The 26547-nt window shown below is 40.9% G+C and overlaps 2 protein-coding genes across 4 annotated transcripts; both read left to right on the top strand.

Moving 5' to 3' along the window:
* The first annotated feature begins 415 nt into the window (after positions 1–415).
* LOC311135439 (uncharacterized protein) lies at positions 416–8538 on the top strand. 3 transcript variants are annotated; one of them, XM_084169393.1, is made up of 6 exons: positions 416–580; positions 1332–1475; positions 4704–4820; positions 7599–7715; positions 8028–8112; positions 8242–8538. In XM_084169393.1, the coding sequence occupies exons 2-6, from the start codon at positions 1348–1350 to the stop codon at positions 8518–8520; spliced, it is 726 nt and encodes a 241-aa protein (XP_084025519.1). In that variant the 5' UTR covers positions 416–580; positions 1332–1347; the 3' UTR covers positions 8521–8538. The 3 variants fall into 3 exon arrangements, with proteins under 3 accessions (XP_084025519.1, XP_084025518.1, XP_084025517.1); XM_084169392.1 differs by adding an exon at positions 861–920 and having other exon boundaries at positions 8028–8538; XM_084169391.1 differs by having other exon boundaries at positions 8028–8538.
* Positions 8539–9197: 659 nt separating this feature from the next.
* On the top strand, positions 9198–22383 carry LOC311135438 (uncharacterized protein). Its single transcript, XM_084169390.1, has 8 exons — positions 9198–10632; positions 10916–11089; positions 11856–12029; positions 12442–12615; positions 14645–14818; positions 16288–16461; positions 19290–19336; positions 19849–22383. Exons 1-8 carry the CDS (start codon positions 9287–9289, stop codon positions 20370–20372), a joined length of 2787 nt encoding a protein of 928 aa, XP_084025516.1. The 5' UTR covers positions 9198–9286; the 3' UTR covers positions 20373–22383.
* The last annotated feature ends 4164 nt before the right edge of the window (positions 22384–26547 follow it).

Below are 26547 nucleotides of genomic sequence, written 5' to 3'. Positions count from 1 at the left end.
CTGTAGTTGGAAGGATTCTAAATGGAGGAATGGTCTAAGATCCCTCCTAATGTGTTCTCCGACTCATAAAACATTTTAGCAAAAGGCTCAGTGCCGTTATCACAACGTGAGGTATTGAAAGGGGGTGTCAATTTTGACCCCTACCTTTTTGAGAAAAAAAGTATTACTTGTTAAACAAAATCTTTCTCTGAGCAAATGTTTTAGCATACAATATAGCTCAGTATTTGAATTATTTATTGTATACAGTCATTTTTACTCATCTTTTATCAAGGGTGTTAATAATTTGGGGCCCCACTGTATACTTCAAAGTTAGAGATATGTTGAAACTGGATCCATCATAATGATTCTACATTTTATAGTGTGCCTTGACCATTACTGGCCAAAGGTTAAACTGCTGTTCTGTTAATGATATACTATGGTGTTGTGCCACTAGACTTTGACCAGATATTATTGCATCCAAAGATCAACTGTACCTAGAACATAGATACAGAGCCACTTGTCATCAGGAAGGTGCTCTCTCAGCACAACGGAAAATATCTCAATGACTTGACATGTTCTGTTTGTGAAAACAGGCTACAAGGTAAGAATCTTCCAAGGGATTATTGTAAAGTGTTTAGAGAAATTAAATATATGGTGTTATTATAGTATAGAGAATGACAGTAAAACACCCAGACCTAACGGTCCATTTCACCTGGGACAGGTACGTGACAGTTCAATCATACAAAATGGTGCTAACTGGGCGTAGGCAAGTCAAATTCAAAAACATATTGTTCATATCTCGTATTATAGGATTCGTATATCGTGGTTATTTTACAATTTGTAAAAATGTTAATGTATCATAGTTCTAAATCATCTTTCAGAATATCAGAACATTTGTTGTTTTCAAGATGACAGTGAGCTCCTACTTCCTGTGTAATTTGGTATGAAACCTGAACGTACTTTTCTTAACATTGATATTATGAATTAAATTCAATAATATCATAATAATTGCAGACCTGTTGAACAAAGCAACACACTAGAATGAGTGAAATTATTACAAGAGAAAGTGAGACATTATTATCATTATTATTATTAATATTATTATTATTAATATTATTATTATTAATATTATTATTATTATTATTATTATTATTTATAGCTTCACTACATGGAGAAAAGGTGAAAAATATCAGTCATGATACATGTTCCTGTGATTGCATTAAATCACCTGACTGTTTGGACGTGTCTGTTAGTAAATGTTTGATTTCTAAGAGATAAAATAGAACAAATTGACCTTCAATAATTAGTTGTCACTGTGTTCACCAAAACCAACATGCTGCATCTCTGTTTAGGGGTCAGTGCTCTAAAATGAGTCTCTCTGGGGAGAAAGAGGAGGGGGGCCCTGCCTCTAAAATGAGTCTCTCTGGGGAGAGAGAGGAGGGGTGCCCTGCCTCTAAAATGAGTCTCTCTGGGGAACATGACACCAAAGCTAAGAGGTGAGATGACAATGTTGTTTAATAATTTATAAGGAGTTTATTTCTAAAACGCTATATCCACAATTTTTTCACGTTTGTTATTTTACATCAGAAATGATTGCTTATGGGTAACTTCATGTGTCTGTAAAATATTGTTGTTCTGAGATTTTAATTAATAGATTTTTGGGTATGAATTTTTGTATTGCAAAACGCTATATAGCTGGAATGAAATGTTTGTATCCTGTATATTTGACTGTGATATGTGGATGTCTCACCAGCACACACACACACACACACACACACACACACACACACACACACACACACACACATCTTTACCAGCATACACACACACATCAATAGAAGTTTTACATGACATAATAATTTAGCCTACTCTTAATTATTGTCTAATATGATGTCATGCATAACCTTGTTGTTTTTACTCATTCTGATGGTTGTTACAAGCGGAATTTTGACAATATTACCGTTATATCAACACACTCGTCACTCCTGTTTAAACCAAAAAGGGTTCTATCGCTTGCTTAATATATGGAACCACTAAAAGTTATATATAGAACCCTGCGTGGTGCCATTTATGAATTATGTCTACTACTATTAAATAGGACTTTTTTTGTTAAGAATATAATTTATAGGACAATAGAAATGGTTGAAAATCCCAATATTCATTAAAAATTATCCTTAGAAATAGCAGTGCTGGGCATTTGGATAGCCATAGTCAGTCACTCAACAACAGAATACTCTTATGAAAAATATTGATCTTTAACTTACAGTCTGTGGATACTATGCGACTAGAAAGGTTAAAAATGCATGTAAGACATCACAGCACAGTTGAAAAATATATGGCAGGTGGAAATCAAGAGGATGGTTCTACGGAGATAGGTGGGCGGGGCTGAGAGTAGCAGAGGGGTGGGATTAAAAAAGATAATGATCGGTAAAAGTCATTACTGTAAACACTATAGATGTCTGAGTACTTTATATCCAAAATGTAATGTGTATAATTAATTAATTATTATTATTATTATTATTATTATTATAAAAAAAGTAATTACTGTGTATTTATAAAGCCCTTTATACGTCAGCAGATGTCACAAAGTGCTATACAGAAACTCTAACACTACGTATAACCTATTTTAGCCTTAACCGTTAACCCTAATTCTAGGGTAGGGTAGCGTAGAACACTTTTATAAACTATTTTAATAATAATATTATGTTAGTAAATACAATTATAGTATTAAAAAGCGTTTTGATTTTTTCGTTAATCAAAACCTGTCAACGCATTTTGCTTTTTTTGTTGTTATTTTATTATATGTATAATTGCAAGGCAGAACACTTGATAAACAAGCCACATTAGTTTTATTTTTCAAATGTGGTTTGAACTGGGTGACCTAGTAACCTCTATGTAAAAGTCCAGCAATTGGCGTGGGATAGGTGGGGTAGGTTTGAGACTGATCTAAGGAATTAACAAGAAAAATACACTTTATTCTCAGCTGCCTCACCAATGTCTGTACGTGAATTAATAACTTGTAATTGCTAAATTTCCAATAGATGGCAGCATAAGACCACGAAGCATCAGTTATAGGCTACAAGCAGCAATATGGGGAGTGGTGGTGTATCCAGGGAGAAAACTAAGCTGATCTTCTGAAATGTCATTCGTGGTCTTATGCTCTCATCTATTGGAATTATTTAGCAACTGCAGTAGTACTGAATAAAGTATATCCTTACTGAAGTAGTAATTACTCAGAATTGCAAAATATGACATTTTCTAGTTCATTTTACCACTTACAACCATAAAATAACAATTTATAGCATAACAAACAATGAAACTGACATAAACCAAAAACACCATACATTTAGTTAATTATACATTTTTAAACTATCTAAATAGATGGGTGACATTATCTGCCAAAGTAACACCACTAGATAAAGAAGAGCTCTCCAGTAGGTGTACCAAAACATTCAAAGACCCTTTTCTTCAAATCAAATCAAATCAAATCAAATTGTATTGGTCACATGCGCCGAATACAACAGGTGCAGACATTACAGTGAAATGCTTACTTACAGCCCTTAACCAACAGTGCATTTATTTTTAACAAAAAAAGTAAAAATAAAACAACAACAAAAAAAGTGTTGAGAAAAAAAAGAGCAGAAGTAAAATAAAATAACAGTAGGGAGGCTATATATATAGGGGGGTACCGGTGCAGAGTCAATGTGCGGGGGCACCGGCTAGTTGAGGTAGTTGAGGTAATATGTACATTTGGGTAGAGTTAAAGTGACTATGCATAAATAATTAACAGAGTAGCAGCAGCGTAAAAAGGAGGGGGTGGGGGGGCAGTGCAAATAGTCCGGGTAGTCATGATTAGCTGTTCAGGGGTCTTATGGCTTGGGGGTAGAAGCTGTTGAGAAGTCTTTTGGACTAGACTTGGTACTCCGGTACCGCTTGCTATGCGGTAGCAGAGAGAACAGTCTATGACTAGGGTGGCTGGAGTCTTTGACAATTTTGAGGGCCTTCCTCTGACACCGCCTGGTATAGAGGTCCTGGATGGCAGGAGGTTACAAGTTTATCATCTTTCAAAGCAGAATTACTTTCCCATTGTTCATCAACTGTAGTGTATGATATACATTTTTCTAGCTGAGTCTCCACTTTTATCCAATGTAAAAAACACAATTTCAAATTTTCCTACATGAGTCTGAATCGAGCCGGTCGGTCACATTTGACTGTGTAAAACCTATCAGTACTACTTATTTCTCTGATAGTGAGGCAGATATATATTATTACTGTGTAAAACCTAGCAGTACTACTTATTTCTCTGAGAGTGAGGCATATATATATTATTACTGTGTGAAACCTAGCAGTACTACTTATTTCTCTGAGAGTGAGGCATATATATATTATTACTGTGTAAAACCTAGCAGTACTACTTATTTCTCTGATAGTGAGGCAGATATATAGCATTTTGCAAAAAAACATGATTATTTGTCTCTCTGAAATGAAACCATCAAGTGATCGATTTTAAACAAACACATGTCTGTCATTGAAAACCCCCTGCCATGATTAGATAGTGAAAAAACACAACCATTTATTTGATAATTTCTTTAAACAATAGAAGTTAATTTACGAACATTTCTGAAAATGGATATATAGCGTTTTGGAATAAAACTCTTCCTCTGTTTCCCCATCTGAACTCAGAGTAGATGAGAGATGTAATGTTTGTCTCTGTTGTGTTGAAGTCCAATCAAGCAGGAGAGACCAGCCTCCCCTGTACCCAGCTGTGCGTCCATGAAGAGTGACCAGTCTATGGGTCGTCCTATAGTGTTTAGAGAGGGAGACTTTTCTACTGAACAAAGGTAAGAAGAACTCATGGGTCATGGTCAGTGAGTTAAACAACACTGTCTCTAGTCATTTCTCCTCTCCCATTTTCCCATTTATTTTTGTTGTTTTCATAATCCATTGGCGAATCCTTTTTTTCCATTTTCATAGTCCTAAAACAATATTAAACAAACACTACATTCCCTCCCTGTGTGTGTGTGTGTGTGTGTGTGTGTGTGTGTGTGTGTGTGTGTGTGTGTGTGTGTGTGTGTGTGTGTGTGTGTGTGTGTGTGAGTGTGTCTGTCAGTGAGTGTGTGTGCACTCCCTGGATGAGGAGATGTAATCTCTATCCTGATTGACTAGTCTCTTTTACCCCTACCTATATGTACATATTACCTCAACTACCTGGTACCCTGCACGCTGACTCAGTATTGGTACTCCTTATAGCCTCATTATTGTTATTTTAATGTGTTACTATTTCCTTTTTTTATTTAGCTAATTTTGTTACTTTTTAACTGCATTGTTGGGAAATGGCTCGTAAGCAAGCATTTCACGGTAAAGTGTACCCCTTTTGTATTCGGCGCATGTGACAAATACAATTTAATTTGATTTAATTTGAAGCTCATGCGTAAAAACATGTCATCAGGTCGAACGGTCGTCTCACGCCGTACTGCGCATGTGCAGGCCGTCAAATCAAAGGCACTCCTTCCATATAAAGTTGTTTTTGACTAACATGAAAACGTGTCAGTTTGTCACCTTCACGTGGTTGGAGTAGTAATGTGTTCAACTACTTACGACAGAACATTTAGAAAATGAACAAATCAATCAAACCAAATGTGATTTGTCACATGCGCCGAATACAACATGTGTAGACCTTACAGTGAAATGCTTACTGACGAGCCCTTAACCAACAATGCAGAGTTTTTTAAAAAGTAATTAAGAAAAAATGTTTTGCTAAATAAACCAACAACTAAGGAAGTCATTTTTACTTCTTTGACTTCTCAAACCCTAAACCCTGGCCTGGTCTGCTTAATATGAGTACCCAATTATAATTTTTTACATCCGCAGTTGTCACAAAGTGCTTATATAGAAACCCAGCCTAAAACCCCAAACAGCAGCAATGCAGATGTAGAAGCACAGTGGCTAGGAAAAACTCCCTAGAAAGGCAGAAACCTAGGAAGAAACCTAGAGAGGAACCAGGCTCTGAGGGGTGGCCAATCCTATTCTGGCTGTACTGGGTAGAGAGGAACCAGGCTCTGAGGGGAGGCCAGTCCTCTTATGGCTGTGCTGGGGGGAGATTATAAGAGTATATGGCCATTAAGGACAGATCGTTCTTCAAGATTTTAAAATGTTCATAGATGACCAGCAGGGTCAAATAATAATCACTGTGGTTATAGAGGGTGCAACAGGTCAGCACCTCAGGAGTAAATGTCAGTTGGCTTTTAATAGCTGAGCATTCAGAGGTCGAGACAGCAGGTGTGGTAGGGAGAGAGAGAGAGGGTCGAAACAGCAGGTTCGGGACAAGGTCGCACGTCCGGTGAACAGGTCAGAGTTCCATATCCGCAGGCAGACCAGTAGAAACTGGATCAGAGCACGGCAAGGTATCACGTCCGGTGGAGCATGTATCGATACTGATAGGATCGAAATAAGGGGAGCGCTGCTCTCGGATCAGTTTTCTCCATTAAAATCTTTCCTTAACATTATAATTATTTCACAATGCTGACCACGGATCAGCTTCTAGAAAGATATTACTACCTACGGCTGCAAATATTGAGGTAGTTTATTCTAATTCTTACACAATAAAAATGCACTAAATCACAGATTCGGCACATCATTGTTCACATGTTAGGCTACACATCATGAAATATATTGAGACAAATTACAGACAGTAGCCTACAAGTAGCAAAATAAAACTAAATATATTGAACATTGAATATATTTCAATATGATTGAAATAGGCCTATAGCCTACTGTTTATATTTTAATGCAGTCATCTCAGTTTTCATTTGAAGCAAATTTGTGTACTTCCCTTGTTTGAATCAATTGCAAAGACATTGTCAACTTTGTATTTGTACTCAACTTTGTTCTGAATCTATCGGCATCACAGAGAGACGGATAAACCATGTGATTCTATGTTTAGCAGAGATCTTCTGTGGATAAAGTCACGCGGAAGGGCAAAAAAGCATCTAACGACTCACTCGTGTGGTCTGAGGCAGGTGTTAGATTACGACCGTTTTCAAGTGCAACGTTAATAACGATGGTTTTTTGAAACAGCTCAGAGATTTAACAATGCTCCTAGAAGATTCTAATGATGAATTTGGCCTTAAAATGATTTTGGGAATCCGGAACCCTGGATAAAAAACATCTGCTAAATGTCAAATGTAAATGTTTTACATACAGATCTCATATTACTGTATTGAATTACTTTTTTAAAATATTTAAATATTGATGTCACAAGTGTATCATTTGTACAGTTCTTTATTAAAAATGTAGTTATTTGTTACATTTAACTGTGTAAAATCTATCAGTACTACTTGTTTCTCTGAGAGTGAGGCAGGTATATATCATTTTGCAAAAAAAACATTTGTCTCTCTGAAATGAAGCCATTAAGTGACTGTCATTGAAAACCCCCTGCCATGATTAGATAGTGAAAAAACGCAACCATTTATTTGATAATTTCTTTAAACAATAGAAGCTAATTTACGAACATTTCTGAAATTGGATATATAGCGTTTTGGAATGAAACTCTTCCTCTGTTTCCCCATCTGAGCTCAGAGTAGATGAGAGATGTAATGTTTGTCTCTGTTGTGTTGAAGTCCAATCAAGCAGGAGAGACCAGCCTCCCCTGTACCCAGCTGTGTGTCCATGAAGAGTGACCAGTCTATGGGTCGTCCTATAGTGTTTAGAGAGGGAGACTTTTCTACTGAACAAAGGTAAGAAGAACTCGTGGGTCATGGTCAGTGAGTTAAACAACACTGTCTCTAATCATTTCTCCTCTCCCATTTTCCCATTTATTTTTGTTGTTTTCATAATCCATTGGCGAATCCTTTTTCCATTTTCATAGTCCTAAAACAATATTAAACAAACACTACATTCCCTCCCTGTGTGTGTGTGTGTGTGTGTGTGTGTGTGTGTGTGTGTGTGTGTGTGTGTGTGTGTGTGTGTGTGTGTGTGTGTGTGTGTGTGTGTGTGTGTGTGTGTGCACTCCCTGGATGAGGAGATGTAATCTCATGTTTCGTCCCCAGAAACCAACAGGAGAGATCAGAGTCAGAGATTCTCAGTGGTCAGTCTTCCCAGAGTCATCAAACAGACCTGGCCTCCATATTCAGTGTATGTGGTCCTGTTATGTTCATGTGTTTTTGTTTACCTCAAGTAAAGTTGATCTGTCAATCATTCATTAATGTGTTCATAAGAAAGCATTTCTTCTCTTGCTTAACTTATTTACTTTATTTATTTCAGTTGCTTGAAGAGAATATTATGACATTTGTGAAGAAGGAGCTGAAGATGTTCAAGAGGATTCTTAGTCCAGAACTCCCAGAAGGCTTTGAGAGTCAGAAGCAGGATAAGGAAGTGGTGGATGCTGAAGATGAGAAGCAGGAGAGCAGTGCCAGAGAGGGGGCTCTGAAGATCACACTGCACGTCCTGAGGAAAATGAACCAGAAGGAGCTTGCTGACACACTGGAGAAAAGTAAGAGCTGTCTGCCTCATGTTGAATGCTGTTTTATAACAAACATTTAAAAGTTGTAGCTAAAGTACAGCGAAAGTAGCTGTGTAACTCAATGATATTGTAGCAGCCTCAACACAACACCTAGTGACCTCATCAAGTAGCAGCAGGGATGTGTTGTGGTGATTAATTTAGACAGAGGGAGACAACATTAATGATACCATCAATAATACGAATAATAATAATCATAATAATAATCATAGAATCAGTCACTCCAGTGTGGAATGCATTATGAAAACATTTACACATTTATACTGTCAGTTAAGAGAATATATGATTGTAATTTACAACTTTATAACACAGTCTTACAATACTGTAGGCATTAAAACAGACATAATATTAATATCCTCTGTGTTATTTCTTCATTCAGATGAGCTTGCTGTGATTTGCCAACGTGAACTCAAATCTAATCTAAAGAAGAAGTTTCAATGTGTATTTGAGGGGATCGCTAAACAAGGAAACCCAACACTTCTCAATAAGATCTACACAGAGCTCTACATCACAGAGGGTGGAACAGGAGAGGTCAATAATGAACATGAGCTGAGACAGATTGAGACAACAACCAGGAAACAAGCAAGACCAGAGACTGCAATCAAATGTAACGACATCTTCAAACCCTTAACTGGACAAGACAAACTTATCAGAACTGTGCTGACAAAGGGAGTCTCTGGCATTGGAAAAACAGTCTCTGTGCAGAAGTTCATTCTAGACTGGGCTGAAGGAAAAGCAAATCAGGATGTCCAATTTGTATTTTCATTCCCTTTTCGGGAGCTGAATTTGATGAAAGGGGAAAAACACACTTTGATTGAACTTCTCAATCACTTCTCAATGGAAACCAAAGAATCAAGAATCTCCAACTACGACAACTACAAAGTTCTGTTCATCTTTGATGGTCTGGATGAGTGCCGACTGCCCCTAGACTTCCAGAAGAACAAGATTTGTTGTGACGTCACAGAGTCAACCTCAGTGGATGTTCTGCTGACAAATCTCATCAAGGGAAATCTGCTTCCCTCTGCTCTCCTCTGGATAACTACCCGACCTGCAGCAGCCAATCAGATCCCTTCAGGGTGTGTTGACCAGGTGACAGAGGTACGAGGGTTCAATGACCCACAGAAGGAGGAGTACTTCAGGAAGAGATTCAGTGATGAGGACCTGGCCAGCAGAATCATCTCACACATAAAGACCTCAAGGAGCCTCCACATCATGTGCCACGTTCCAGTCTTCTGTTGGATTTCTGCAATAGTCCTTGAACACATGCTGAAACATAAGAGAGAAGAGATGCCCAAGACTCTGACTGAGATGTACACACACCTTGTGGAGTTTCATACCAAACAGAAGAATGAAAAGTATCTTGGGAAAGAAGAGACAGGTCCACACTGGAATAAAGAGATCATTCTGTCACTGGGAAAACTGGCTTTTCAACAGCTTGTGAATGGCAATCTGATTTTCTATGAAGAAGACCTGAAAGAGGCTGGCATTGACGTCAATGAAGCCTCAGTGTACTCAGGATTTTGCACACAGATCTTTAAAGAGGAATGTGTGCTTTACGAGGACAAGGTGTACTGCTTCGTGCATCTGAGCATTCAGGAGTTTCTGGCTGCTGTATATGTGTTCCTCTCATTCATCAACAACAATGAGAATCTAATGGCCGAACCGCAAGTTACTGAAGTTACTGTCTACAAGAGTGCTGTGGATAAAGCCTTACAAAGTGAGACAGGAAACCTGGACCTTTTCCTCCGCTTCCTTCTGGGCCTCTCACTGGAGTCCAATCAGAAGCACTTACGAGGTCTACTGACAAAGACAAGAAGCAGCTCACAGAGCCACGAAGAAACAGTCAAGTACATCAAGGAGAAGATCAGGGAGAATCCCTCTCCAGAGAGGTGCATCAATCTGTTCCACTGTCTGAATGAACTGAATGACCATTCTCTAGTGGAGGAGATCCAAAGCTACCTGAGATCAGGAAGTCTCTCAGAAGCCAAACTGTCACCTGCACAGTGGTCAGCTCTGGTTTTTGTGTTGCTGACTTCAGAAAAGGAGCTGGATGTGTTTGACCCGAAGAAATACTCAAGATCAGAGGAAGGTCTTCTGAGGCTGCTGCCAGTGGTCAAAGCCTCCAGAGCTGCTCTGTGAGTACATAAAATGACATTTAAGTACTAATCATCAGGAAGAAATATTCAGTTTAGAGAAATATATGCATTATAATTTGTATATCATATATCATATTAAATTGAAAAGCTTGCTGAATCAGTGCATTGGTGTTCACATTAGTATAACAATATGACCATACAATTCTAGGAGACGGAAGATGTTGTTTAAGAGAATAAACCAAATGCATCTGCCATTGTTCTTCTACATTACTGGTGTTAAATTAACTGTGTGTTTGTGAAATCATGATGATTTCTTTGTCAGGCTGTCATTCTGTGGACTCACAGAGGAAGGCTGTGCTTCTCTGGTCTCAGCTCTGAAGTCAAACCCCTCACACCTGAGAGAGCTGGATCTGAGTAACAATGTCCTGAAGGATTCAGGAGTGAAGCTGCTCTCTGCTGTACTGGGGGATCCCCACTGTAAACTGGAGACTCTGAGGTCAGTATTCCTCTATTTGTATTTATTATGGATCCCCATTAGCTTCTGGCAAGGCAGCAGCTACTCTTCCTGGGGTCCTGCAACATTAAGGCAGTTATGTACAATTTAAATATGACATGACATTATATTTCATAACACTTTACCCAATACATTTAGTGTGTTCCCTCAGGCCACTACTCCACTATCACATATTTACAATCCAACATCCATGTGTACGTGTGTGTAGAGTGAGTGTCTATATGTATGTGTGTATGTGCCTGTGTGTGTGTGTCTCTTCACAGTCCCCGCTGTTCCACAAGGTGTATTTTTAACTATTTTTGAAATCTGATTCTACTGCTTGCATCAGTTACCTGATGTGGAACAGAGTTCCATGTAGTCATGGCTCTATGTAGTACTGTGCGCCTCCCATAGTCTGTTCTGGACTTGGGGACTGTGAAGAGACCTCTGGTGTCTTGTGGGGTATGTGTGTGTGTGTGTGTGTGCTCCAGCATTTTGGATTTGAGATAGAATGTTTCATATTAGGTGACAGAACAGAATGTCACCTTTTATTTGAGGTTAATGGTGAGAGGTTAGTATGTTTTGTTGTAGCCTCTGTAACTTTCTCACTCATTATTATTCATGATTCATTCATGATCTTTCTCAATCATGGCATCATCAGGATTACTTTTAGTAGTGTTTAGAAACATGTTATCTACTCACTCAGAAAGAAAATTACTCAACACCAAAGAATAGCGGTGTGGTTTTAATATGATTTGACTCTTTACAGGCTGTCAGGCTGTCTAGTCACAGAGGAAGGCTGTGCTTCTCTGGTCTCAGCTCTGAAGTCAAACCCCTCACACCTGAAAGAGTTGCATCTGAGTAACAATGACCTGAAGGATTCAGGAGTGAAGCTGCTCTCTGCTGTACTGGGGGATCCCCACTGTAAACTGGAGACTCTGAGGTCAGTATTCCTGTAGTTGGTAAACAAGTGATAACTGTTCACCAGATCCACATGTGTTTACCAGGCACACATAGTCCACACCATATGTGTCTGGACAGTGAAGCTTAGTGTTTTAAATTTGGTGCTATGCTCCAGCATTTTGGATTTGAGATAGAATGTTTCATATTAGGCGACAGAACAGAATGTCAACTTTTATTTGAGGTTAATGGTGAGAGGTTAGTATGTTTTGTTGTAGCCTCTGTAACTTTCTCAGTCATTATTATTCATGATTCATTCATGATCTTTCTCAATCATGGCATCATCAGGATTAATTTAGTAGTGTTTAGAAACATGTTATCTACTCACTCAGAAAGAAAATTACTCAACACCAAAGAATAGCAGTGTGGTTTTAATATGATTTTAATATTTACAGGCTGTCAGGCTGTCTAGTCACAGAGGAAGGCTGTGCTTCTCTGGTCTCAGCTCTGAAGTCAAACCGCTCACACCTGAGAGAGCTGCATCTGAGTAACAATGACCTGAAGGATTCAGGAGTGAAGCTGCTCTCTGCGGGACTGGGGAATCCCCACTGTAAACTGGAGACTCTGAGGTCAGTATTCCTGTATCACTCAATGAACACACACACACTGGACACACACACACACACTGGACACACACACTGGAAACACACACACACACACTGGACACACACACACACACACACACACACACACACACACACACACACACACACACACACACACTGGACACACACACTGGAAACACACACACACACTGGACACACACACTGGACACACACACTGGACACACACACTGGACACACACACACACACACACACTGGACACACACAAGGATTAATTGAGTAGTGTTTAGAAACATGTTATCTACTGTTAATAATGATACATTAATTCATTAATATACAGTACCAGTCAAACGTTTGGACACACCTAGTCATTCAAGGGTTTTCTTTATTTTTATTATTTTTTACATTGTAGAATAATAGTGAAGACATCAAAACTATGAAATAATAAATATGGTATCATGTAGTAACCAAAAAAGTGTTAAACAAATCAAAATATATTTTATATTTGAAATTCTTAAAATAGCCACCCTTTGCCTTGATGACAGCTTTGCACACTCTTGGCATTCTCTCAACCAGCTTTACCTGGAATGCTTTTCCAACAGTCTTGAAGGAGTTCCCACATATGCTGAGCACTTGTTGGCTGCTTTTCCTTCACTTTGCCATCCAACTCATCCTATACCATCTCAATTTGGTTGAAGTCGGGTGATTATGCAGGACAGGTCATCTGATGCAGCACTCAATCACTCTCCTTACACAGCCTGGAAGTGTGTTGGGTCATTGTCCTGTTGAAAAACAAATGATAGTCCCACTAAGCCCAAACCAGACGGGATGGCGTATCGCTGCAGAATGCTGTGGTAGCCATGCTGGTTAAGTGTGCCTTGAATTCAAAACAAATCACAGACAGTGTCACCAGCAAAGCACCCCCACACCATAACACCTCCTCCTCCATGCTTTACGGTGGGAACTACACATGCAGAGATCATCCGTTCACCCACACTGCTTCTCACAAAGACACGGTGGTTGGAACCAAAAATCTCCAATTTGGACTCCAGACCAAAGGACAAATGTCCACCGGTGTTATATCCATTGCTCGTGTTTGTTGGCCCAAGCAGGTCTCTTCTTCTTATTGGTGTCCTTTAGTAGTGATTTCTTTGCAGCAATTCGACCATGAAGGCCTGATTCACACAGTCCCCTCTGAACAGTTGATGTTGAGATGTGTCTGTGACTTGAACTCTGTGAAGCATTTATTTGGCCCGCAATTTCTGAGGCTGGTAACTCTAATGAACGTATCCTCTGCAGCAGAGGTAACTTAGGAACTTCCATTCCTGTGACGGTCCTCATGAGAGCCAGTTTCATCATAGTGCTTGATGTTTTTTGTGACTTTACTTGAAGAAACTTTCAAAGTTCTTGAAATGTTCCGTATTGACTGACCTTCATGTCTTAATGTAATGATGGACTGTCGTTTCTCTTTGCTTATTTGAGCTGTTCTTGCCATAATATGGACTTGGTCTTTTACCAAATAGGGCTATCTTCTGTATACCACCCCTACCTTGTCACAACACAACTGATTGGCTCAAACACATTAAGAAGGAAATAAATTCCACAAATTAACTTTTAAGAAGGCACACATGTTAATTGAAATGCATTCCAGGTGACTACCTTATGAAGCTGGTTGAGAGAATGCCAAGAGTGTGCAAAGTTGTCATCAAGGCAAAGGGTGGCTATTTGAAGAATCTGAAAGATAACATATATTTTGATTTGTTTAACAATTATTTGGTTACTACATGATTCCATATTTGTTATTTCATAGTTTTGATGTCTTCACTATTATTCTAAAATAGTTTTAAAAAATGTTTTAACTTGAATGAGTTGGTGTGTTCAAACATTTTACTGGTAGTGTATATATACATATATGAATAGATATGGCAGGTTTCAGGACTCTGATGTATCTGAAAATGTTGAATAAACATACTGCCACTATTTTCACCACCAAAGAATAGCAGTGTGGTTTTAATATGATTTGACTCTTTGCAGGCTGTCAGGCTGTCTAGTCACAGAGGAAGGCTGTGCTTCTCTGGTCTCAGCTCTGAAGTCAAACCCCTCACACCTGAGAGAGCTGGATCTGAATAACAATGACCTGAAGGATTCAGGAGTGAAGCTGCTCTCTGCTGGACTGGGGAATCCCCACTGTAAACTGGAGACTCTGAGGTCAGTATTCCTATAGTTGGTCAACAAGTGATAACTGTTCACCAGATCCACATGTGTTTACCAGGCACACATAGTCCACACCATATGTGTTTGGACAGTGAAGCTTAGTGTTTTTAATTGGGCGCTATGCTCCATCATTTTGGATTTGAGATAGAACGTTTCATATTAATAAACTACACACTATTACTAAATGACTAAAATGTAAATGTAATAATGTCACCTTTTATTTGAGGATATTTTCATACATATCTGTGTTACTGTTTAGAAATGAAGGCACTTTATGTATCTAGTTCTCCCATTTGAAAAAGTCATAATAATTTGGACATATTCACTTATATTGTGTTAAAGTAGTCATAAGTTTAGTATTTGGTCCCATATTCCTTACACACAGTGATTACATCAAGCATGTGATTCTACAAACTTGTTGAATGCATTTGCAGTTTGTCTTGGTTGTGTTTTGGATGATGTTTTCCCCAATAGAAACTGAATGGTGAATAATGTCCTGTCATTTTGGAGTCACTTCGCTTGTATTGTCAGTAAGAATATAAGATGTTTCTGAACACTTCTGCATTCATGTGGATGCTACCATGATTATGAATAATCATGAATGAATCATGAAGGATGATGAATGAGAAAGTTACAGAGGAACAAGGATCATACCCCCTCTGTTATTGGTAACGGTGAGAGGTTAGCTGTTTTGTTGTAGCCTCTGTAACTTTCTCACTCATTATTATTCATGATTCATTCATGATTTTTCTTAATCATGACATCATCAGGATTAATTTAATAGTGTTTAGAAACATGTTATCTACTCACTTAGACAGAAGATTAATCCAGTCATCATCCACCATTCAGTTACTATCGGGCAAAACATAACCCAAAACACAACCAAAACAAACTGCAAATGCAACCAACGAGTTTGGGACCAAATACTAAACTTTTGACTACTTTAATACACTATAAGTGAATTGGTCAGAATACTTATGACTTCTTCAAATGGGGGGAATAGATACATAAAGACTTTCATTTCTAAACGGTGAAACTGATATGTATGAAAATACCCTCAAATAAAAGGTGACATTATATACTGTCACCTCATATGAAACATTTGATCTCAAATCCAAAATGCTGGAGTACAGAGCCACATTTAAAATGTTTGCTTCACTGTCAAAATAGATATGGTGTGGACTGTATACTCAATACAATCTAAATCTGATACCTCACTGTCGGTCTTTTGACTGATACTGCTTTTTAAACTGGTCTGGTCAGTCTACTCAAATATTTGTACTATAAATGTTTCTCTCTACAAGCAATATTATGATCATTTCTAATAATGAACATTCATTTATGAATAGATATGTCAGGTTTCAGGACACTGATATATCTGAACACGTTGAAACAATATACTGCCACTATTTTCACCACCAAAGAATAGCAGTGTGATTTTAATATGATTTGACTCTTTGCAGGCTGTCAGGCTGTCTAGTCACAGAGGAAGGCTGTGCTTCTCTGGTCTCAGCTCTGAAGTCAAACCCCTCACACCTGAGCGAGCTGGACCTGAGCTACAATCACCCAGGAGACTCAGGAGTCAGACTGCTCTCTGCTGGACTGGAGGATCCACACTGCAGACTGGAGAAACTCAAGTATGTAGAGGGTTTATGTCAATGTTCATATCAGACATCAAATCAAATCAAATTGTATTTGTCACAAACACGTGTTTACCAGATGTTATATCGGGTGTAGCGAAATGCTTGTGCTTCTAGCTCCGACAGTGCAGTAATATCTACAAGTAGTATATAACAATTTCACAACAGATACCCAATACACACAAAACTAGTAAGGAATGGGATTTAAGAATATATACATATATGGACAAGCAATGACAGAGCGGCATGGACTAAGATACAGTAGAATATTATAGAATAGAATGCAGTATATACATATGAGATGAGTAGTGCAAGATATGGAAACATTATTAAAGTGACTAGTGTTCCATTTCTTAAAGTGGCCAGTGATTTCAATAGGCAGCAGCAGCCTCTAATGTGCTAGTGATGGCTATTTAACAGTCTGATGGCCTTGAGATAGAAGCTGTTTTTCATTATCTCGGTCCCAGCTTTGATGCACCTGTACTGACCTCGCCTTCTGGATGATAGCGGGGTGAACAGGCAGTGGCTCGGGTGGTTGATGTCCTTGATTATCTTTTTGGCCTTCCTGTGACATCGGGTGCTGTATGTGTCTTGGAGGGCGGGTAGTTTGCCCCCGGTAATGCGTTGGGCAGACCGCACCATCCTCTGGAGAGCCCTGCGGTTGTGGGCGGTGCAGTTGCCGTACCAGGAGGTGATACAGCCCGACAGGATGCTCTCAATTAACATTAACATTTAAGTAATTTAGCAGACGCTCCAGAGAGACTTACAGGAGCAATTAGGGTTAAGGGCCTTGTCCAGTGTGTGTGTGTTTGTCCAGTGTGTGTGTGTTTGTCCAGTGTGTGTGTGTTTGTCCAGTGTGTGTGTGTTTGTCCAGTGTGTGTGTGTTTGTCCAGTGTGTGTGTGTTTGTCCAGTGTGTGTGTGTTTGTCCAGTGTGTGTGTGTTTGTCCAGTGTTTGTGTGTTTGTCCAGTGTGTGTGTGTTTGTCCAGTGTGTGTGTGTTTGTCCAGTGTGTGTGTGTTTGTCCAGTGTGTGTGTGTTTGTCCAGTGTGTGTGTGTTTGTCCAGTGTTTGTGTGTTTGTCCAGTGTGTGTGTGTTTGTCCAGTGTGTGTGTGTTTGTCCAGTGTGTGTGTGTTTGTCCAGTGGGTGTGTGTTTGTCCAGTGTGTGTGTGTTTGTCCAGTGTGTGTGTGTTTGTCCAGTGTGTGTGTGTTTGTCCAGTGTGTGTGTGTTTGTCCAGTGGGTGTGTGTTTGTCCAGTGTGTGTGTGTTTGTGTGATCGGCTATGAAAAGCCAACTGAGATTTATTCCTGATTATTATTTGACCATGCTTGTCACTTATGAACATTTTTGAACATCTTGGCATGGTTCTGTTATAACCTCCACCCGGCACAGCCAGAAGAGGACTGGCCACCCCTCATAGCCTGGTTCCTCTCTAGGTTTCTTCCTAGGTTTTGGCCTTTCTAGGGAGTTTTTCCTAGCCACCGTGCTTCTACACCTGCATTACTAGCTGTTTGGGGTTTTAGGCTGGGTTTCTGTACAGCACTTCGAGATATTAGCTGATGTACGAAGGGCTATATAAAATAAAATTGATTGATTGATTGTTTGTCCAGTGTGTGTGTGTTTGTCCAGTGGGTGTGTGTTTGTCCAGTGTGTGTGTGTTTGTCCAGTGTGTGTGTGTTTGTCCAGTGGGTGTGTGTTTGTCCAGTGTGTGTGTGTGTGTCCAGTGTGTGTGTGTGTGTGTGTCAAGCGTGTGGGTGTGTGTGTGTTTGTTTCCAGTGTGTGTGTTTGTGTGTGTATGTGTGTGTGTGTGTGTGTGTCCAGTGTGTGTGTGTCTGTGTGTGTGTCCAGTGTGTGTGTGTGTGTGTGTGTGTGTGTCCAGTATGTGTGTGTGTCCAGTGTGTGTGTGTGTTTTTGTGTGTGTGTGTGTATCCAGTGTGTGTGTCCTGTGTGTGTGTGTGTGTCCAGTGTGTGTGTGTGTGTGTGTGTGTGTGTGTGTGTGTGTGTGTGTGTGTGTGTCCAGTGTGTGTGTGTGTCCAGTGTGACAAAAACACAGCATATAACTTTGTCCAAGTGGTGGTAAGAATGTTTGACACACACTGGACACCCACACACTGGACACACACACACTGGACACACACACACTGGACACACACACACACTGGACACACACACACTGGACACACACACACTGGACACATACACACTAAACACACACACACTGGACACACACACACACTGAACACACACACACTGGACACACACACACACTGGACACACACAAACACTGGACACACACAAACACTGGACACACACACACACTGGACAAACACACTCACACTAGACACACACATAAACACACACTGGACACAAACACACACAAGAAACACACACTGGACACACACACACTGGACACACACACACACACACACAGGAAACACACACACACAGGACACACACACACTGGATACACACACACACTCTGGACACACACACACACACACACACACACACACACACACACACACACACACAACACACACACACAGGAACACACACACACTTTACACACTTTACACACACACACTGGACTCACACACACACACATTGTACACACACACACACTGGACCCCCACACACACACACACACACACACTGGACACACACACACACACCACACACTGTCAGCATATAACTTTGTCTGTGTGTTTGTGTCCAGTGTGTTTGTGTCCAGTGTGTGTCCAGTGTGTGTCCAGTGTGTGTGTGTGTGTGTGTGTGTGAGTTCATGTGTATCCCTCAATGACTGTCTGTTCTTCTGCTTACCGCTACAGTGTGGAACATGGTGGAGAGTACACAATGAAACCTGGACTTAGAAAATGTGAGTGTTGACTGCTGTGAAGAATATGACTAAGAATACGTTTTAATTCAAGTGAAGTCAAAGTCAAAGACCACCATCATTACTTACTTGGTCATATTAAATATCAGCTGTAGTTCTACAGAAGCACAAATCAGGGACACCAAAGTTTACAAAGAGTTGCTTTGACAATGTGTGTGTCTGTGTGTGTGTGTGGCGTGTTCCTGTTACAATAGAAATGTGTGTGTGTGTTCATGAAGGTGTGTGTGTGTCCAGTGTGTGTGTATTCATGATGTGTGTGTGTGTGTGTTCAGGACGTGTGGCCAGCGTGTGTGTGTGTGTGTAATTAACGGGAATAAGTGTGTTTTATATTACCATACAGTATAACATATGATCATTCAACAAGTCTCAAGTTACCTTAACTTCTCCTTTTGATACCTAGAAACATCTACATTAAAGGAATTAGTGAAAAGTGAGTTAACATTCTAATGTGAATGATGATGATTTCTAATATTGTGTCTGGTTTCATCCATCAGATGTCTGTGATCTCACACTGGAGCTAAACACAGTAAACGGATACCTCTCTCTGTCTGAGGAGAACAGAAAGGTGACATGTAGGAGACAGGAGCAGCCGTATCCTGATCACCCAGAGAGATTTGAGTTCTGGAGACAGGTGCTGTGTAGAGAGGGTCTGACTGGGCGCTGTTACTGGGAGGTAGAGTGGAGTGGGAGTTGGGCTGATATAGGAGTGACATATAAAGGAATCAGCAGGAAAGGAAAGGGTGATGACTGTAGGATTGGATGTAATGACAAGTCCTGGAGTCTGACCTGCTTTAACAACAGTTACTCTGCCTGGCACAATAATAAGTCCACTACCATAAAGGTCCCCTCCTCCAGCCCCCACAGAGTAGGAGTGTATCTGGACTGGCCAGCCGGCACTCTGTCCTTCTACAGAGTCTCCTCTGACACACTGACCCACCTGAACACATTCTACACCACATTCACTGAGCCCCTCTATCCAGGGTTTAGGGTTCTGGTTGACTCCTCAGTGTCCCTGTAAATAATAACCATGGTAACACTGACACACACACACACTGGAGACACAAACACACACACAAACACACACACACACACACACACACACACACGCACACTAGACACATACTGAACACACACACACTGGACACACACACTGAACACACACACACGCTGGACACACACACACACACACTGGACACACACACACTGAACACACTGAACACTCACACAAACACTGGACACACACACACACACACACACACACACACACACACACACTGGACACACACACACACACACTGGACACACACTGAACACACACACACACACACACTGGACACACACACTGGACACACACACACACACACATACTGAACACACACACACACACTGAACACAAACACACACTGGGGACACACACACGCTGGACACACACACACACACACACACACACACACACACTGGACACACACACACACTGAACAAACACCCACTGGACACACCCACACACATACTGGACACAAACACACACACACACACACACACACACTGGACACACACACACTGGACACATACACACTGAACACACACACACACACACACATACACACACACACACTGGACACACACACACACACTGAACACACACACACTGGACACACACACACACTGAACACACACACACACTCACTGAACACAAACACACTGAACACACACACACACTGGACACACACACACACTGAACACACACACACACACACACACACACACACTGGACACACACACACATACTGAACACACACACAAACTGGACAGACACACACTGAACAAACACCCACTGGACACACACACATACTGGACACACACACACACACTGGACACACACACACACACACTGGACACACACACACACACACACACTGGACACACACACACTAGACACAAACACACTGAACACACTGAACACACACTGGACACACACACACACACACACACACACACACACACACACTGGACACACACACACTGGACACACACACTGGACACACACACAAACAGTGGACACACACACACACACACTGGACACACACACTGGACACATGTCCACGTTCTGGATTCTCCCACCTCTACTTCACTTAAGTAAAAATACTTTAACATACTACTTAAGTCGTTTTTGGGGTATCTGTACGTGACTTTACTATTTAAATTTTTGACAACTTTTACTTTACTACATTCATAAAGAAAATAATGTACTTTTTACTCCATACATTTTCCCTGACACCCAAAAGTACTCGTTACATTTTGAATGCTTAGCATGACAGAAAATGGTCCAATTCACACATTTATCAAGAGAACATCCCTGGTCATCCCTACTGCCTCTGATATGGCGGACTCACTAAACACAAATGCTTTGTTTGTAAATTGTCTGAATGTTGGAGTGTGCCTCTGGCTGAACGTACATTTTAAAAACAAGAAAATCATCTGGTTTGCTTTATGTAAGGAATTTGAAATGATTTATACTTGTACTTGTACTTTTGATACTTAAGTATATTTAAAACCAAATACTTTTAGGCTTTTACTCAAGTAGTATTATACTGGGTGACTTCCTCATTTAGTTGAGTCATTTTCTATTAAGGTATCTTTACTTTTACTCAAGTATGACGACTGGGTACTTTTTCCACCACTGGAGTTAACATCGTCATGGACGGCAGAAAAGGACTGGAGACGGACATCGGAGCGGGAAAACAACGTGATTAAAAGGGAGGAACATACAGTGATTAAAGGAAAGGACATTTATTCAACTGTGAAGACAAACCTTTTAATTAAAACTGCTAAATGAGCGAACTTAGGAGGAAACGTCAGTGAGTGAAGTGAATGAAGATCACGTGACTGAAGAAAATATTGCTGTGGTTGAGGACAATATTGAAGTGAGTGACAATCAGGAGCTTATTGAGAAACGAAAAATGATTGGAATTGTTGGAAACATTGGACAGTTTGATTAAAGTATAGAGCAGTGGAGCTCATACACAGAACGGTTTGAATATTTTGTTCTTGTAAATGACATTGATGAGGACAACATTGTGCCTACATGTTTTAGTGTAATGGGGCCAAAGACATTTAATTTACTAGGCAGCCTGCTACAGCCAGATTTAGTATTTAATTTAATGGAGATCAGGTGGGTAGGGGTGGTCCCAGGAAGGGTTGGAGGGTGGGTTGAGGTGGTCCCAGGAGGGGTTGGAGGGTGGGTAGGGGTGGTCCCAGGAAGGGTTGGAGGGTGGGTAGGGGTGGTCCCAGGAAGGGTTGGAGGGTGGGTTGGGGTGGTCCCAGGAGGGGTTGGAGGGTGGGTAGGGGTGGTCCCAGGAAGGGTTGGAGGGTGGGTAGGGGTGGTCCCAGGAAGGGTTGGAGGGTGGGTTGGGGTGGTCCCAGGAGGGGTTGGAGGGTGGGTTGGGGTGGTCCCAGGAAGGGTTGGAGGGTGGGTAGGGGTGGTCCCAGGAAGGGTTGGAGGGTGGGTAGGGGTGGTCCCAGGAGGGGTTGGAGGGTGGGTTGGGGTGGTCCCAGGAGGGGTTGGAGGGTGGGTAGGGGTGGTCCCAGGAGGGGTTGGAGGGTGGGTTGGGGTGGTCCCAGGAAGGGTTGGAGGGTGGGTAGGGGTGGTCCCAGGAAGGGTTGGAGGGTGGGTAGGGGTGGTCCCAGGAGGGGTTGGAGGGTGGGTAGGGGTGGTCCCAGGAGGGTTGGAGGGTGGGTAGGGGTGGTCCCAGGAAGGGTTGGAGGGTGGGTTGGGGTGGTCCCAGGAGGGGTTGGAGGGTGGGTAGGGGTGGTCCCAGGAGGGTTGGAGGGTGGGTAGGGGTGGTCCCAGGAAGGGTTGGAGGGTGGGTTGGGGTGGTCCCAGGAGGGGTTGGAGGGTGGGTAGGGGAATTTCTCGCATGGTATAGCCTTCATTTCTCAGAACAAGAATAGACTGAAGAATTTCAGAAGAAAGTTATTTTTTTCTGGCCATTTTGAGGCTGTAATCGAACCCACAATTGCTGATGCTCCAGATACTCAACTAGTCTCAAGAAGGCCAGTTTTATTGCTTCTTTAATCAGCACAACAGTTTTCAGCTGTGCTAACATAATTGCAAAAGGGTTTTCTAGTGATCAATTAGCCTTTTAAAATGACACACTTGGATTAGCAAACACAACGTGCCATTTGAACACAGGACTGATGGTTGCTGATAATGGGCCTCTGTACGCCTATGTAGATATTCCATTAAAAATCTGCCGTTTCCAGCTAAATAAGCAATTTATAACATTAACAATGTCTACACTGTATTTCTGATCAATTTGATGTTATTTTAATGGACCAAAAAATTGCTTTTCTTTCGAAAACAAGGACATTTCTAAGAGACCCCAAACTTTTGAACGGCGGTGCATATTGTTGAGAAAATTTATATTTGGAAATAGAGCTGCACCTTTTGAATGTTGAGAGTTATTTGATAGTGTCATAGAAACTGCAGAATATGCTCTTTCAGATACAGTACTATATAGAAATCACAATGTTTTACCTGCATGTGACTCTGGATTTGATAAAGAGATGCTCCTTTCCCTGCATCTTTACGTTCTGTTTCAGCTCAGCCGTCTCCCCACACTGATAATAAAGTGTTTTATTGGTATCTTCCACTAGATGGCAGTAAACACCTGCTGTAGCTAAACTTTACAATCGTAGGTGTCCAGTTTCTTGGTCCTGGTGACTCCTGGGCCCTTATTCATAAAGGCAGTGTCTCAGAGTAGGAGTGTTGATCTAGGATCAGGTCCCCCCCTGTCCATCTAATCTGTTTCATTATGATCTAAAAGTCTAAACTGATCCTAGATCAGGACTCCTACTCTTTATGAATACTGTCACAGGTGACTCCTCAAGATGAGGCTCATGATTTATAAGTTATATTCTTCAAGAATCAATTAATATCATTAATTGAACTGCTTTGCCATGAACAGATCTGTGAGGTCTTAACTTAAAGGTACTATATAGACCTTATGGTTATTTTAATGGGGTTGAACATCCATCCCATCAGATTGGGTAACGGATTTTAGGAGTTCGGAAAAATACTGACTGACCTCACCCTCTCTGACCTCTCACCCTGCTGAAACACACTCAAGTAAAGACCACATAGCTACAGTTTTACGCTTGTCTGGTTTAACCCACTTTTACAGCCAATGTATGGACTGGCATCCATATGAATCAGTGGAATATACTGACTAGTTAACCATCTCCCAATAAGGGTTCAGCAAATCTATTTTATTGGTCACGTACACATATTTAGCAGATGCTATGGAGGGTGTAGCAAAATGCTTGTGTTCCTAGCTCAGTGCAGTAATATCTAACAATACACAACAATACACACAGATCTAAGACGTAAAACAATGTAATTAAGAAATATAGAATTATTAGGAGGACATCAAGCATACAGCACTAAACAGACAGACATCTCAGGACATCAACAACTCCTGGGGGGCATATCAACATTCTACATGGACTTCCTCTCCTTGTCTCCTCTCCTTGTCTCCTCTCCTTGTCTCCTCTCCTTGTCTCATCTCCTTGTCTCCTCTCCTTGTCTCCTCTCCTTGTCTCCTCTCCTTGTCTCCTTCCCTTCATCTCAACTACATGAGAGAACTGGACAGGTGAAAGCAATGTTTCCACACGTAGTACTATCTTAAGGGGCCAAGACAAATGTGCTGTAAGACGTTGGTACCCAGGTGATAATGTGTCTCTCTCCTCACTGGTTGAATGATGTCAATGGATGAATGGGCGATAGGAACGGATAATGGGGCACGTTACTTTACAATTACATTAGGATGAACTGAACGATGAGGAGGATGAAGAGGGTGAATTTAATTTAGAACAATGGTGTGATGATGAGGATGAAGACTTGTGGGTGTTGTGGGTGGTCTAATTATTTTATTATGAAAGGCTGGAAAGGGTATGTTATCTCCCCTCAGAGAGAATCAAATCAGACCCTGAGTACAACGTACAACATCTGTAGTTCACAAAGGCAAGCCCAACCAAACGAACGGACGCTGACAGCATTGCAGATGTTACAGAATTTAGATGAGCTGGAGTCGAATGGAGGATTGGATATTAAGCCCAACCAAACGAACGGACGCTGACAGCATTGCAGATGTTACCGAATTTAGGTGAGCTGGAGTCGAATGGAGGATTGGATATTAAGCCCAACCAAACGAACGGACGCTGACAGCATTGCAGATGTTACCGAATTTAGATGAGCTGGAGTCTAATGGAGGATTGGATATTAAGCCCAACCAAAAGAACGGACGCTGACAGCATACAGGGTCCCATACAATCAATAAATTACTCTTGTTTTCAAATCTTTTCATGGATATCTTTTCACCGATATTTATTTATGTAATTAATATGTAGTGTATTAAGATTATGATGGTGTTAAATGTTTTTCATGAAGAAATGGAATGTTGTTTATGTTAGTATCAAGAGGGAATGTTTTGGGTGTAACGCCACATACAACAGACCGGAAGTGTGTTGTAGACAGGGGAGACTGGTGATTGGCCAGAAGAGGGGGCATCATTGTTTATAAATAGGGGGGAAAACGAAGAAGAAAGGCAGAACGAGCAGCCATTCTGAGGCGTCGCTCTCCGGGTGTCATGTCACCTGTCACTCATGCTGAAGCTTCTGATCTGAATAAACCTTATGATCAACGTTCAGTATGAGCAGACTCCTTTTGTTCATCAGCAATAATTGCCACCACTCACTCGATACGACACATCCTTTACAATTGTTTCTGCACTATTTATCAAGCTTTGGCACTCATGTTTACAGCAAATAATATGACCGTGAGCCTTGCGGGTTGATATAATTCTCTTTTACGTTTTACTTAGTAAAAATAAGCTGTTACTGGACTGTATTATTTACTATGACTCTATTACTAATCGAATCTATAAATACAATTTAGTAAGTCACCTGACAATAATGGGCTACTCTCCCTTTTTATTGACCTGTCACTCTCCTGTCATGTCTCTGATATGAGCTGAGACTCAAGGAAGGAATCCCTAGGACTTTGTTTATTTTCTTTAGAGCTGCATAACCAAGTCCAAGTTCGTGGGCTAGAAGAACCATCCTCACATTTATATCAAATGCCACATCTCCCCTGGAGCACTCCTGCAGCCTGCAGGAAGTGTAAACACTCCTCC

The sequence above is a fragment of the Coregonus lavaretus genome (assembly GCF_964263955.1).
Source record: "Coregonus lavaretus genome assembly, chromosome: 9".
NCBI classification, from domain to species: domain Eukaryota; kingdom Metazoa; phylum Chordata; class Actinopteri; order Salmoniformes; family Salmonidae; genus Coregonus; species Coregonus lavaretus.
The sequence above is the reverse complement of the archived record's forward strand: the minus strand, read 5'-3'. Positions and strand labels throughout refer to the sequence as shown.